A 12,033-nucleotide genomic window follows, 5' to 3' on the forward strand; every position below is an offset into this window, starting at 1 on the left:
CTTGACCATGACAACTAAAGCACTGAGATTGTCATCCTGTCTTCATGGTGGGCTCTGCATTTTCATAAACAGACAACATAGGTGATGCAGACGAGTTAAATCAGTGAGGAGAGCTTCTTTGAAAACGAAGATTCACTCTCGAGTTCTTCCAAGTTTCACTCATGTGGCCAGCAAGCCGGTTCACACTCCCATCAACTCAAGCCAAGCCTGCCTTGCAGCAAAAATCACTACCAGAAATTTATTTAATAGCAACGAATGTACTGATAAAATATTTCTGTCGATAATTTAATTTAAGGTCAAAATTACTAACGGCAAAATTATACTATAAAACTTTTAGTTAATGTCATTTTTTTTTCTCACTTTCGCAACTCTGGTTTTAAAAAGTAACTCAGTAAGTTATACATTCCACCAAGCATTCTTTTTAATCTGTTCATCATCATGTCTCTTCTTTCATGAAAAAGATTGGTTACCATCCATGGCGTACTCCAAATTAGTTAAACAAAATCAAACCAACAACTGTTATAAAAAAAATAAAAATTAAAACCCATTTCAAAATATAAAAAACCCCTCACAAAAAAATTCAACAACATTCATTTCATCTCAAATCAATTGATCAGTGCATAAATCAATAAGTTATTTTTTAGAATTGTGGTGAGAGTTGCTTTTTAAAGTAATTTTTATTTTTAAATACATTTAAATATTTTATTTTAAAAAATTATTTCTAATATCATCACATTAAATAATATAAAATTATTAAAAAAATTTATTTTAAAATAAAAAATTAAAAAAAATTAACATAAAAACAACCACACTTTTATAAACTAGAACAAAATAATAATAAAAATCGTAATAATAATGTTTAACTGATACAGTCATTTGTAGTTGTAAATGACTATATTAACATTTCTAGAATTATTTTTTAGATATTTTAGTATAAAATCAAGTTAAAAACATTTAATTTGAACTTTAATTTTGAGCTATCATAAAAATAGTCAAAAGAATAATAGGTTATATGAATCAACACGCAACTCGTCGCCGTCTGTTTAGAAAAAAAGCTTGACAAAGGTAATAATTTTACAAGTTAGAATATTTAGTACAATCATAGAAAAGCTTTATCCACCTACCAGACTTTTCTGGACGTGAATTAGTTAGGAAATGATGCCAAATTTCGTAAACTAATGATTAATTAACCTACTACAGATGACAACATTGCTTGTTTGGTGATATAATTATGGTTGTTTTTTAAATAATTTTTCACGTCAAAATACATGTCAATAATTTTTTTTATTTTTTAAAAATTATTTTTAACATCAGCACATCAAAATCATTTGAAAACACTAAAAATATATTAATTTAAAGTTAATAAAAATAAAAAAAATTTTAAATTTTTTCAAAAGTGCTTTTGAAACGCAAAAACAAACAAGTCAATACGTTTACTTTTCTTAGATAATTAGAGTTGCATGGTTGCTTATGTGTTTGAAGCAATCACAACCAAACAATTGTCAAGTAAAAGTTAAAAAACACAAATTATTTTTTATGGGCCTAATGTATTTCGTGTTTCAAATGTAGGTTTTATCAAAGCAATTCTCAACTGCTTTCTACTTTGCACTGTTTATTTTTTTAAGTGAATAGTTTGTTTTTTCTGAAGAAACTAGTGCAGTGAATTATAAATTCACTCGTACTGTTCACATTAACGTGAACAATATTTTTTTTCCTCGAAAAACCAGTGCAGTGAATTATAAATTCATTGGCATTGTTCACGTTAACGTGAACAATATTGTTTTCTTTGACAAACCAGTGCAGTAAATTATAAATTCACTCGCACTTTCATGTGAACAATATTGTTTTTACCCGAAAAACTAGTGTAGAGTGAATTAAATTCACTCACACTGTAATCTCAATTTTATTCCTAATAATATTTTATCTAATTTTACTGCATGCTCAAAAAATCATGGAAACTGTAATTCTTTCGGATGAATTTTGTACATAATAGAATTGTAGATAGTTTAATGAAACAATAAAAATATTTTATATAAAGTATTATTTATTTCATGATGTGATAGGAGTAGTTAAATATATAATATTTAAATTTAAAACCATATATATATATATAATATATATATATATTATTGCCTCAATTTAACAAGCATTCTTAAATAAAACACATTAAACTATTTTTTGTTCAACCTAAATTTTAACTACAGTTTTAAACCAAACTTATATAAATACCAATCAACCTCAACTAAAGTATTTTTTATAAAAAAACAACTTTTTTTTTAAACTACAACCACTAAAGCTACCACAATACCAAATACAAGTATGCATGAGCTAAGCTTTGAGTGCTATACAATTAATTTTAATATTAAAAACAAATCTCAAATTTATATTTTTTTCAATGTAAAAAAAAATTAAACATTACTAAAAAAAATTTTAATAGAAATTTTTTTAATCATAAAATCAAAATATAATAAATATTAGATAGTATTTTTTTAATTATAAAAATGATGATATATTGGATCAAATTCTTTTTAATATAAAAATCAAGTTATTGCTAATGTGATTTCTAGCTACAATAAAAATTATAATCATGAACTCAAAATATAATTCATATTAGATGATATCTTTTTAAATATTGAGACAATGAATATTAGATGATATTTTTTAAAAAAGTATTTAAATGACTACAAATTAGATTGACTTGGGTTAACTCGTGTTAACCTGTCAAATCCGTGATTTGAGTTATGAGATCACAATAACCAATGAAAAACTAATTAAAATAAATTATGAAGTTTAATTCACAATTAATCGAATGTTGAAAGATGAAATTGAAAAAAAATTAAAAAAAAAAAAAACTCTAGTCAATGTAAGTTAACCTTCTAAACTCGTTACTCATGTCATGAGATTATGATAGCCCTATATAAAAGAATTACAAAAAAACATGAAGTATAATTTCACCAATCACATGTTGAAGTATGAGATTGCAAGAAAAAAATAATAATAAAAAAGATTAGGTTATTGAAAAATAAAATTAAAAACTATATAAAAAAGGGGGGCAAAAGCAAAGCTTTGTTCTAGTGAGGAAAAAATAAAATAAAAATTCTCAAGCGTGGACATAGGCTTTTTAATTATTATTATTATTAAGATGAGATGCTTGTTTTAAAAAAAAAATTGCGATAAGTCACCTATAGTGATAATTGACCTGTATTATTTGATCTGTCGGATAATTGAAAATCAAGACAAGTCAAACTTTTCTATCATACGCTCTTGCTATCCTGTTTTGATACAATTGGTGGTGACAAATTGCAGCTAATCTCTTCTCACTGATCATATTTAGCTGTTCATATCGCATCTTAGTCCATTTAACCTCTTTTAGCTCAGATTCTATGAGGACCCTTAGAGAAGGAATCTCTACTTCCAACGACATCACTGCCTCCATTCCGTAAACTAGTGAATAAGGTGCAGCTCTAGTTGACGTCCTTACTGTTGTTCGATATGCATATAAAGCATAAGGAAGCCATTCCTGCCAATCTTTGTATGTAACCACCATTTTCTTGACAATCTTCTTTATGTTCTTGTTAGCAGCTTCAATAGTATCATTCATCTTTGGTCGGTAAAGGGATGAATTAGAATGCTTGATTTTTCATTTAGCACATAATTCCACGATCATCTTCTCATTGAAGTTCTTGACGTTATCGGTTACTATCCTTTCTGGCAAACCATACCTACAAATTAGGTCTTTTTTAATGAATTGCTTGACTACCTTTTAAGTTACATGAGCATATGAGCTGGTCTCTATCCACTTTGTAAAATAATCAATTGCGATCAAGATAAACCAATGATCATTGCTGGCTTTTGGATTAATAGGCCAATCACATCTATTTTCTATATCACAAATGGCTAAAGTGACACCAATAAAGGCACTGGAGTGTAAGAGAAAAGATTTATCAAGAAAATGACAACACATATCCATTATTATTTGCTTCTATCTTGATGTATTATCCCCCCCACCCCCTCTCTCCGTCTCTTTCTTTAATTTATTTGCTTCTTTTCAATTGATCAAAATACACCAACCCTTTTTCTCTCTGTGTGTAAATTCTTCATTTGATCCTTTATTTCGCTGTTTCAACGCCAAAATCCATCTGGGGTCCTTTATTTTCTTGTTCAAGGACTTAAATCTTGATTCTTTATAAGAAATTTAAAGAATTGGGTATTGATTTGTTTTGGAGGTTAAGAAGAAAGGAAGAAGAAGATGATGATGATGACGATGGAAGGGATGATGGATAAGGCAATGTTGGATGATATAATAAGGAGGTTATTAGAAGGAAAAGGAGGAAAGCAAGTGCAGTTATCTGAAGGAGAGATCCGTCAATTATGTGTTAATGCTCGCCAAATCTTCCTTTCTCAGCCTACTCTCCTTGAGATTAAAGCTCCCATTCGAATATGTGGTGACATACATGGGCAATATCAAGACCTCCTGAGGCTGTTTGAATACGGTGGCTACCCTCCTTCTGCAAACTATCTCTTCCTTGGGGATTATGTTGATAGAGGGAGGCAAAGTTTGGAGACCATATGTCTGCTTCTGGCCTACAAAATCAGACATCCCGACAAAATTTACCTCATGAGGGGTAACCACGAGGATGCGAAGATCAACAGGATATATGGGTTTTATGACGAGTGTAAACGGAGATTCAATGTCCGGCTATGGAAAATATTTACCGACTGCTTTAATTGTTTCCCTGTTGCTGCACTGATTGATGAAAAGATACTCTGCATGCACGGAGGCCTCTCTCCAGAGTTGGAACATTTGGGCCAAATAAAGGAAATTCAAAGACCTACCGAAATCCCAGATAGCGGTCTCCTATGCGATCTACTTTGGTCTGATCCTGATGCTAGGGTTGGTCAGATAGTGATCGAGGTGTTTCATATACCTTTGGACCTGATAAAGTTGCTGAGTTTTTGGATAAAAATGACCTGGATCTCATTTGCCGAGGTCATCAGGTGGTGGAGGATGGATACGAGTTCTTCGCCAAACGAAAATTAGTAACAATATTTTCAGCTCCAAACTATGGTGGGGAGTTTGACAATGCAGGTGCTCTGTTGAGCGTTGACGAATCCTTAGTATGTTCCTTTGAGATATTAAAACCAGTTCTACCAGCAAGCACTTCAAAGTTAATCCTTAAGAAGCCTCCAAAAGCCGGAAAGATCTAGGACGAGAAGAGGGCATTCAGGGATCTCTTCTTGTTTCAATTAGGAGATTGACCAAGGCTCGGTTCTAGCAATGATTTGAATACCTATCACATTGCCTTTTATCTTGAGAAAGAAGCCTTTTTTTCTTGTTGAAATGTCACATACTCAATTTGCAGTTTCTTGTTGAAATGTCACATACTCAATTTGCAGTGCAAATTGTTAGGGAAAAAAAATGTGCAAAAACAACAGCACTTGCTGTATGTTATGCCCAGGAACCAAAGCTGTTTTGTTGGATACTCTTTGGGAACTTCCTGTCTGGTCAATTAGCATATGCTGTTTGAAAGTAGTGATTGAGAATAGGTCTGATTTTTGTTGAGATGTTTGTGCAAGTTTTACTCTATGGTTTGCCCAGAGAGTCCTCATGTTGATCTATTCGCAATCAAAATAGTTCTTCTTTGCCAGCTTGGCTGTACCAGATTTTTCTCTCTTTGCAAAAAAAAAAAAAAAGGTCTACTTAAGCAGATCTTGAGAGATAAATCCGGAAAAGTAACACTTATAGCTCAGCCTAAACTTATGCTCATAAATCCCTTCACTCCACAAAATCTGAGGACAAACGGTTTGTCATCTGATTTTCGACAAACCATGCATTTCCAATCAGTGTATCCCACGAGAACGCCGTTAACCATTGATTTTACAGAGAAGAAATCTCAAAAGGGCAAAATAGTAAAAGAAGATAATCTGAACAAATTCATTGCCCTTAAGTAAAGGATGAGGGCATTTGAGGGAATTCACCTATATGATCCTATAAAGGCGGCTAAGATGTGTTTAGTGCCTAACGTTATCATTCCCAAAAATTTTAGAGCGCCAAAATTTATCAAATATACAAGAACTCAATGCCCTATAACTCATCTCAAAGCATACTGCAATAAAATGGCTGAGGTGGTTGATGATGAGAAAATGCTGATTCATTTCTTTCAAGACAGCTTGAGTGACGTTGCCCTCACTTGGTATATATGGTTAGACAATACCAAGGTTAAAAAATGGAAAGATTTAGTTGATGCCTTAGACAATACCAAGGTTAAAAAATGGAAGGATTTAGTTGATGCCTTAATGATGCGAACCTCGTGATCACATGGTCATGCAACCCACACACAAAGACACCAATTCCTAGAAAGCCAAGTAAATCAGGTTTGATAGGAGTGTGACACAAAGATAACTTGTACCTAGGCACCAACACTGTTGGAAACGGAAAACCTCCACCCAACAAATATTGATTCGTGAACGAGAAGTATAAGGATGACGCCACGAAGATAGTTGTTATTCGATAAGTCGTTTTTTAGTTCTTTAGAAAACCATGGAAGGGAGATTATCTCACCAACACATACACACACACACACACACACACACACACACAAAGTGCGGCAAACAAGAAGTTTAATTAATCTGAATTGTCTACCCTTACTTGTCTGGTTATGCCCTTATTTATAGTGACTCCAAACTAAAATAAACCCTAATAGACCCCTTATGTGGACTTATATGATACCCACTTACAATTAAACCCAAATAATATAAATAAACCCTAAACTAAGAAGAAAATAATAAATAAATAAATCCGAATTTAATATCCTAAATATGATAGGATTAGAGTTATTGCCATTTAGAAGTCCCATATACCTTAGAAGAATCAAATCTGAAGGTGAAATTAATTCTAAAATCTTCTTTCCTTTTTTTAGCTAAGATGAATAAGGAATCCTTGTGAGAAAAGGATTCTGAAACATTTATGAATCCTTGCCACACTTGGAAACTATGTTGCAGCCCATTAAAGATCTTTATAGAATTAGGATATTTCTAAAATAAGCTACCACATCCTTTTAGAAAAAGAATCCTAGCCAAATAGGAAGTCCACAAGTCAAAAGGAAGTAAATAACAAAACTCGTACAACCTTTATTGACATGTGTTTGGATGCCTTGACAAACTCCGATTGACATTATATTTTAACCCAATGTAGGAAAACATGTCAGGAGACTCCAAGTAAAATTTCAGCCCAATCCAATTGTAGGATTGAGATTTATGACTATTATCGTAAAACTGGATAGTTGCACATTTTACGTCAAAATCCGAATTTGACCTTGCCTGGATCGTATCACCTTCATGGGGCAATATAAGTTCAATATAGACGTAGGCCTTGATTGGTTAAGCTTGCAAGCTATGGGGAAGGAAAATAAGGAGTCCATAAGGGAATACGCCCAAAGATAGAGTGAGGTAGCTGCACAAGTTAACCCTCCTATGTTGGAAAAAGAGATGATCAGTTTATTTTCCAACACCTTTAAAGCTCCATACTTTGAATACTTGGTTAGAAGCTCTGCACAACATTTCACTGACCTGGTTGTTATAGCTGAGAAGATTGAACAAGCCATTAGGTTAGGTAAGATTGCTAACCCGACTAAGAAGAACGGTTTCACTAAAGGTGGTTGCCAAGGCACTTATCGTTCCTATAGTTAATTGCTTCACACCAACTCCCAAAAATCAACTATCTTGAAGATAAAGCTATGGTGATATTAGGTCAAGAATGATCTATAAATGACTTCAATTGACTATTGAAAAGATGCCCTTGTCAAGGAAAATGAATGATTGAAAGATTCCAGAAATTACAATCAATGATCACTAAATGTTTAGCCCCTTTATGTGTTATCATGCCAGTAGTCATAGCTCAAGTTATTGGCATAAGATCTTTGTTGTTGAACATCTTTTCTTAAGCTGCAATGAAATAATGAGTTTGTCATTCAATCGTGTTCACGACCAAGCATTATTCATCTTATTAAGTGAGTTTTCTTATAAGAACTCACGAATACACTTTTAAAGCCTCGCATGATCTCATAGACGCAATTCATCTCTTTTACCAAAATCAGTTTCCCTATTAGAGTTTTGAAAATTTGATATGGCATTTTGATTTCAAAAATAATTTGATGTTTATTGAAAAATGATATTTTTGACATTTTACTTGTAAAATGACAAGTGAATCAAGCAACTCCATCATTGAGGTGACTAAATTATAAACCAAAAAAATTATGAAAAAGAACAGAAAAGAAAAAAAGAAATGAATAAACACCCTTGCCTCATGACTCTTGAATCATGTGTTTTTAAATGTATGCATAATGGTATATAGTGAACTCGTTGCTCATGAATCATGAAATGCATCTTTGCAAAGACCAAACCATCACACTAGATGAGGTCAAAGTTTATTGATCATAGTTGTCTGCGCTTGAAATGAGGAAAGGCCATCTTTGTTATTCCTTTCATGTTCTGAAATAAGTACATCCATTGTGATCCCCTTTTGAGTTTGAATGATTTTTCTTTCATAAAAAAATCTCGACTATGATTACACCCCACACTGGGGGGCAAGAGAAATGAATGATCCTCTCAAATTATTTGACGAGTCAGAAAATCTTTAGCAAGCAAGTGGGTCACGATGAGCACTAAAAAGGCTAAGTTGTGGAAACAAATCTGTAAATAAACTTACATGGGCTAACTAGAGTGGGCTAGAAAGCTAAATGAAAAAGATGACTTAAATTAGATAGCAAGATCTCACCAACCAAGCAACGAGAAGATTAAGAAAAAATGGGGGCTTATATTTCAAATAAGGTAAAGATGCATGCATATCATCTAAACTTTGAGACGTTGGATAGTGAGTTTTGCAAATTTCATTAGAGAAAATTCTAACGGGACCCATCAAGTGGAAGGCCAACTTGAAATGGCGAACATTGAAATTACTTTTAAAAAAATTTCACTTTTGAGAATTTTTCAACCTGGGCAGGCCACCTATGAGAATTAGGCCACATGAAAAATCTCGGTATTTTTCCACTACCTTTCATTTTCCATTTATAAGGTAGTGCGTTTCCTAACTCTACCTCACCTCATTTCTTTTCGAGTGCGCCTTCGAGCCCTCACCTCATTTCTTTTCGAGTGTGCATTCAAGCCCTCAACCATTAAAGGTAGTGCATTTCCTACCCTACCTCCTTTTTAGTGCACCTTAGAGCCCTCACCTCATTTCTTTTCGAGTGTGTCTTCGAGCCCTCACCTCATTTCTTTTCAAGTGCGCCTTCGAGCCCTCGACCATCAAAGGTAGTGTGTTTCCTACCCTACCTCATTTTGAGTGCACCTTCGAGCCCTCACCTTATTTCTTTCGAGTGCGCCTTCGAGCACTTGACCATCAAAGGTAGTGTGTTTCCTACCTTACCTACTTTTGAGTGTGCCCTCGAGCCCTCACCTCATTTCTTTTCAAGTGCGCTTTCGAGCCCTCGACCATCAAAGGTAGTGCGTTTCCTACCCTACCTCTTTTTGAGTGCGCCTTCGAGCCCTCACCTTATTTATTTTTGAGTGCGTCTTCAAGCCCTCGACCATTAAAAGTAGTGTGTTTCCTACCCTACCTCCTTTTGAGTACGCCTTCTAGCCCTCACCTCATTTTTTTTCGAGTGTGCCTTCGAGCCATTGACCATCAAAGGTAGTTCATTTCCTACCCTACCTCCTTTCGAGTGCATCCTCAAGCCCTCATCTCATTTCTTTTCGAGTGCGTCCTCGAGCCCTCATCTCATTTCTTTTTGAGTGCGTCCTCGAGCCCCCATTTTCTTTCAAGCACGCCTTTGAGCCTTCATTTCCTTTGAGCTTCCATCTCTTGAATAGTGCGCTTTCGAGCCCTATCATGTCATCTTTTTTTTTTAAAAAAAAAAAAAAAACTCGTATCTTTTCAATGGACAGGTAACCCATTACAATGTGACCACTTCTAAAAAACCCTCATATTTTTCCACTAGGCAGGTAACCCATTACAATGTGACCATCCTAAAAAATCATCTTATTTTTTCATTAGGCAGGTAACCCATTACAATGTGACCACTTTTGAAAAATCCTCGTATTTTTTCACTGGGCAGGTAACCCATTGCAATGCGACAATTCGGACAGGTAACCCATTACAATGTGACCATCATCATATTTTTCCACACACTTCTCAAAAATCCTCGTATTTTTCCACTCACTTCTGAAAAATCCTCGTATTTTTCTACTGGGAAAGTAATCTATTACAATGTGACAATCTAAGCAGGTAACCCATTACAATGTGACCAATCTGAAAAATCATCATATTTTTCTACTGGCAGGTAGCCCATTACTATGTGACCATTCTGAAGAATCTTCGTATTTTTCAATCATCGAGCAGGTCGCCTGGAACAATTAGACCACTCCCGAAACCTTTTTCGCGTTTTATTCTTCATCGGGCAGGTCACCCGGAACAATTAGACCACTTGTGAAATTCTTCGCGTTCTTTTGCCATCGGGCGGTTTGCCCAAAACAATTTAATCCATTTCAAAAAGAAAAAAAAAAACAGAAAAAAAGTGGGTCATCTTCCAAATGACTTGTTTCTTGATTTCTATATCTCTTTGTAAAAGTCATATGTCTATCTACTGTTTTTTAATTTTTCAATACTTAAAAAAACAAAAAAGCAAAAATTCTTTCGGTATCCACTTTTCGTTATAAATTTACTACACAAAGCTAAAAGAAAACAAAATTTTCCAATGTCTTTGTATCGTAAATATTATAAATAAAAAAAAAAGGGGGGGGCAACTGTCATAACCTAATTTTTGACTTCTTCTATTTTATTAAAAAAAATGTGTGAAATGATTAAAATGAGAATTAAATTGAAATTGAAATTGAAATTTGAGCTAAGACAACGTAATTGGAAGTTTTGGGATTTAATTAAACTTTGGATTAGTTTTGATAGCCAAATCAAGAGCTTAATTAAAGAAATATCAAGGTTTAGGGCTGATTCGGGTTAAAATTACAAGCAATTAAAATTCAAGGATCATTTTGTAAATGGTGCTGAAATACAAGATTCCAATTACAATTTGCCAAAGGGCTTGATTACAAAACTTCCAAAACTTCAAGGTTCAAATGCAAATGGCCATTAACATTTCATCTCCTCCATCCCGATTCAGCAGAAACAACAGAGAACGTGGTAACATCTTTCGCCCACGATGTGCCATGAATAGAGACTATCCTAGTGGTGCACGATGGACTCAAGGAGGTGCAAGGTCGTTCTCTGGCCTATAAATATCAGGCATAGCAGATGAACAGAAAAAAAAGAAAGAAGAAATTAAAGGAGACAAAACCGGGAAGAAAGGAGACACAGAATCAGTTTCAACAATCTCTTCACCATCTTCAGCAACCCTTCAGCCTCCAGGAACCCAGACAGGAGAAGAACCCCCATCGACTTGACTAGGGAAGACGCAAAGTTACAGAACAGAGAGCGGAGAAGCATACGAAAAAAAAAAATAGAGGGGAGCAAGCTTCCATTCAACTGACAGCACCTAACATCTTCATCACCATCGTTGATGTCCTGAGCAGAGGAAACACAGAGGGAAGACCAAGGAAAGCAATAGACAAGAGGCACCACCAGCGTCACCACCGTTTTCGTCACCTCCAGAAGCAGCAACTTCGGAGCTCCATCTTCAGCAACCACTGCACCAAAAACAGGGCACTCTATGAGAGAAATGTTGAAAGCTAAGCTGATTACTTGTGATAAAAATCGATGAAGAAGACTGCAGCAAGAAGGATGAAGAAGTTGCAGAAATTCTGTTAAAACAGTTAAGAAGGCAGTTAAAACCGTTATTTCTGTTTTCTGTTTTTACTGTTACAAAACTGATTGTAAATCATTCCCACGTGAGATGATCTTGATTCCTAAAATAAAGGAATCAGTTACATGAATTGTGTATAAAAGCAATGGTTACAGAATTGAAAGTAATAAGAAAATATACAGAACTTCTTCATAATCTTCTCTGCACATTTAAAGCTTTATTC

At 34.1% G+C, this 12,033-nt stretch overlaps 1 protein-coding gene and 1 pseudogene across 1 annotated transcript; one reads left to right on the plus strand and one right to left on the minus strand.

Annotated features, from left to right (window-relative positions):
* Positions 1-3,241: 3,241 nt before the first annotated feature.
* Positions 3,242-3,601, minus strand: LOC140955293 (uncharacterized). Its single transcript, XM_073407553.1, has one exon. It carries the CDS (start codon positions 3,599-3,601, stop codon positions 3,242-3,244), a length of 360 nt encoding a protein of 119 aa, XP_073263654.1.
* A 376-nt stretch (positions 3,602-3,977) lies between these two features.
* Positions 3,978-5,648, plus strand: LOC118044434 (serine/threonine-protein phosphatase PP1-like; annotated as a pseudogene).
* Positions 5,649-12,033: the final 6,385 nt, after the last annotated feature.

Source organism: Populus alba, chromosome 2 (genome assembly GCF_005239225.2).
Source record: "Populus alba chromosome 2, ASM523922v2, whole genome shotgun sequence".
Taxonomy (NCBI): Eukaryota; Viridiplantae; Streptophyta; class Magnoliopsida; order Malpighiales; family Salicaceae; genus Populus; species Populus alba.

Excerpts from the sequence above, each read along its gene's own strand:
- LOC140955293 (XM_073407553.1), bottom strand. The coding sequence starts at position 3,601 with ATGAATGATACTATTGAAGCTGCTAACAAGAACATAAAGAAGATTGTC.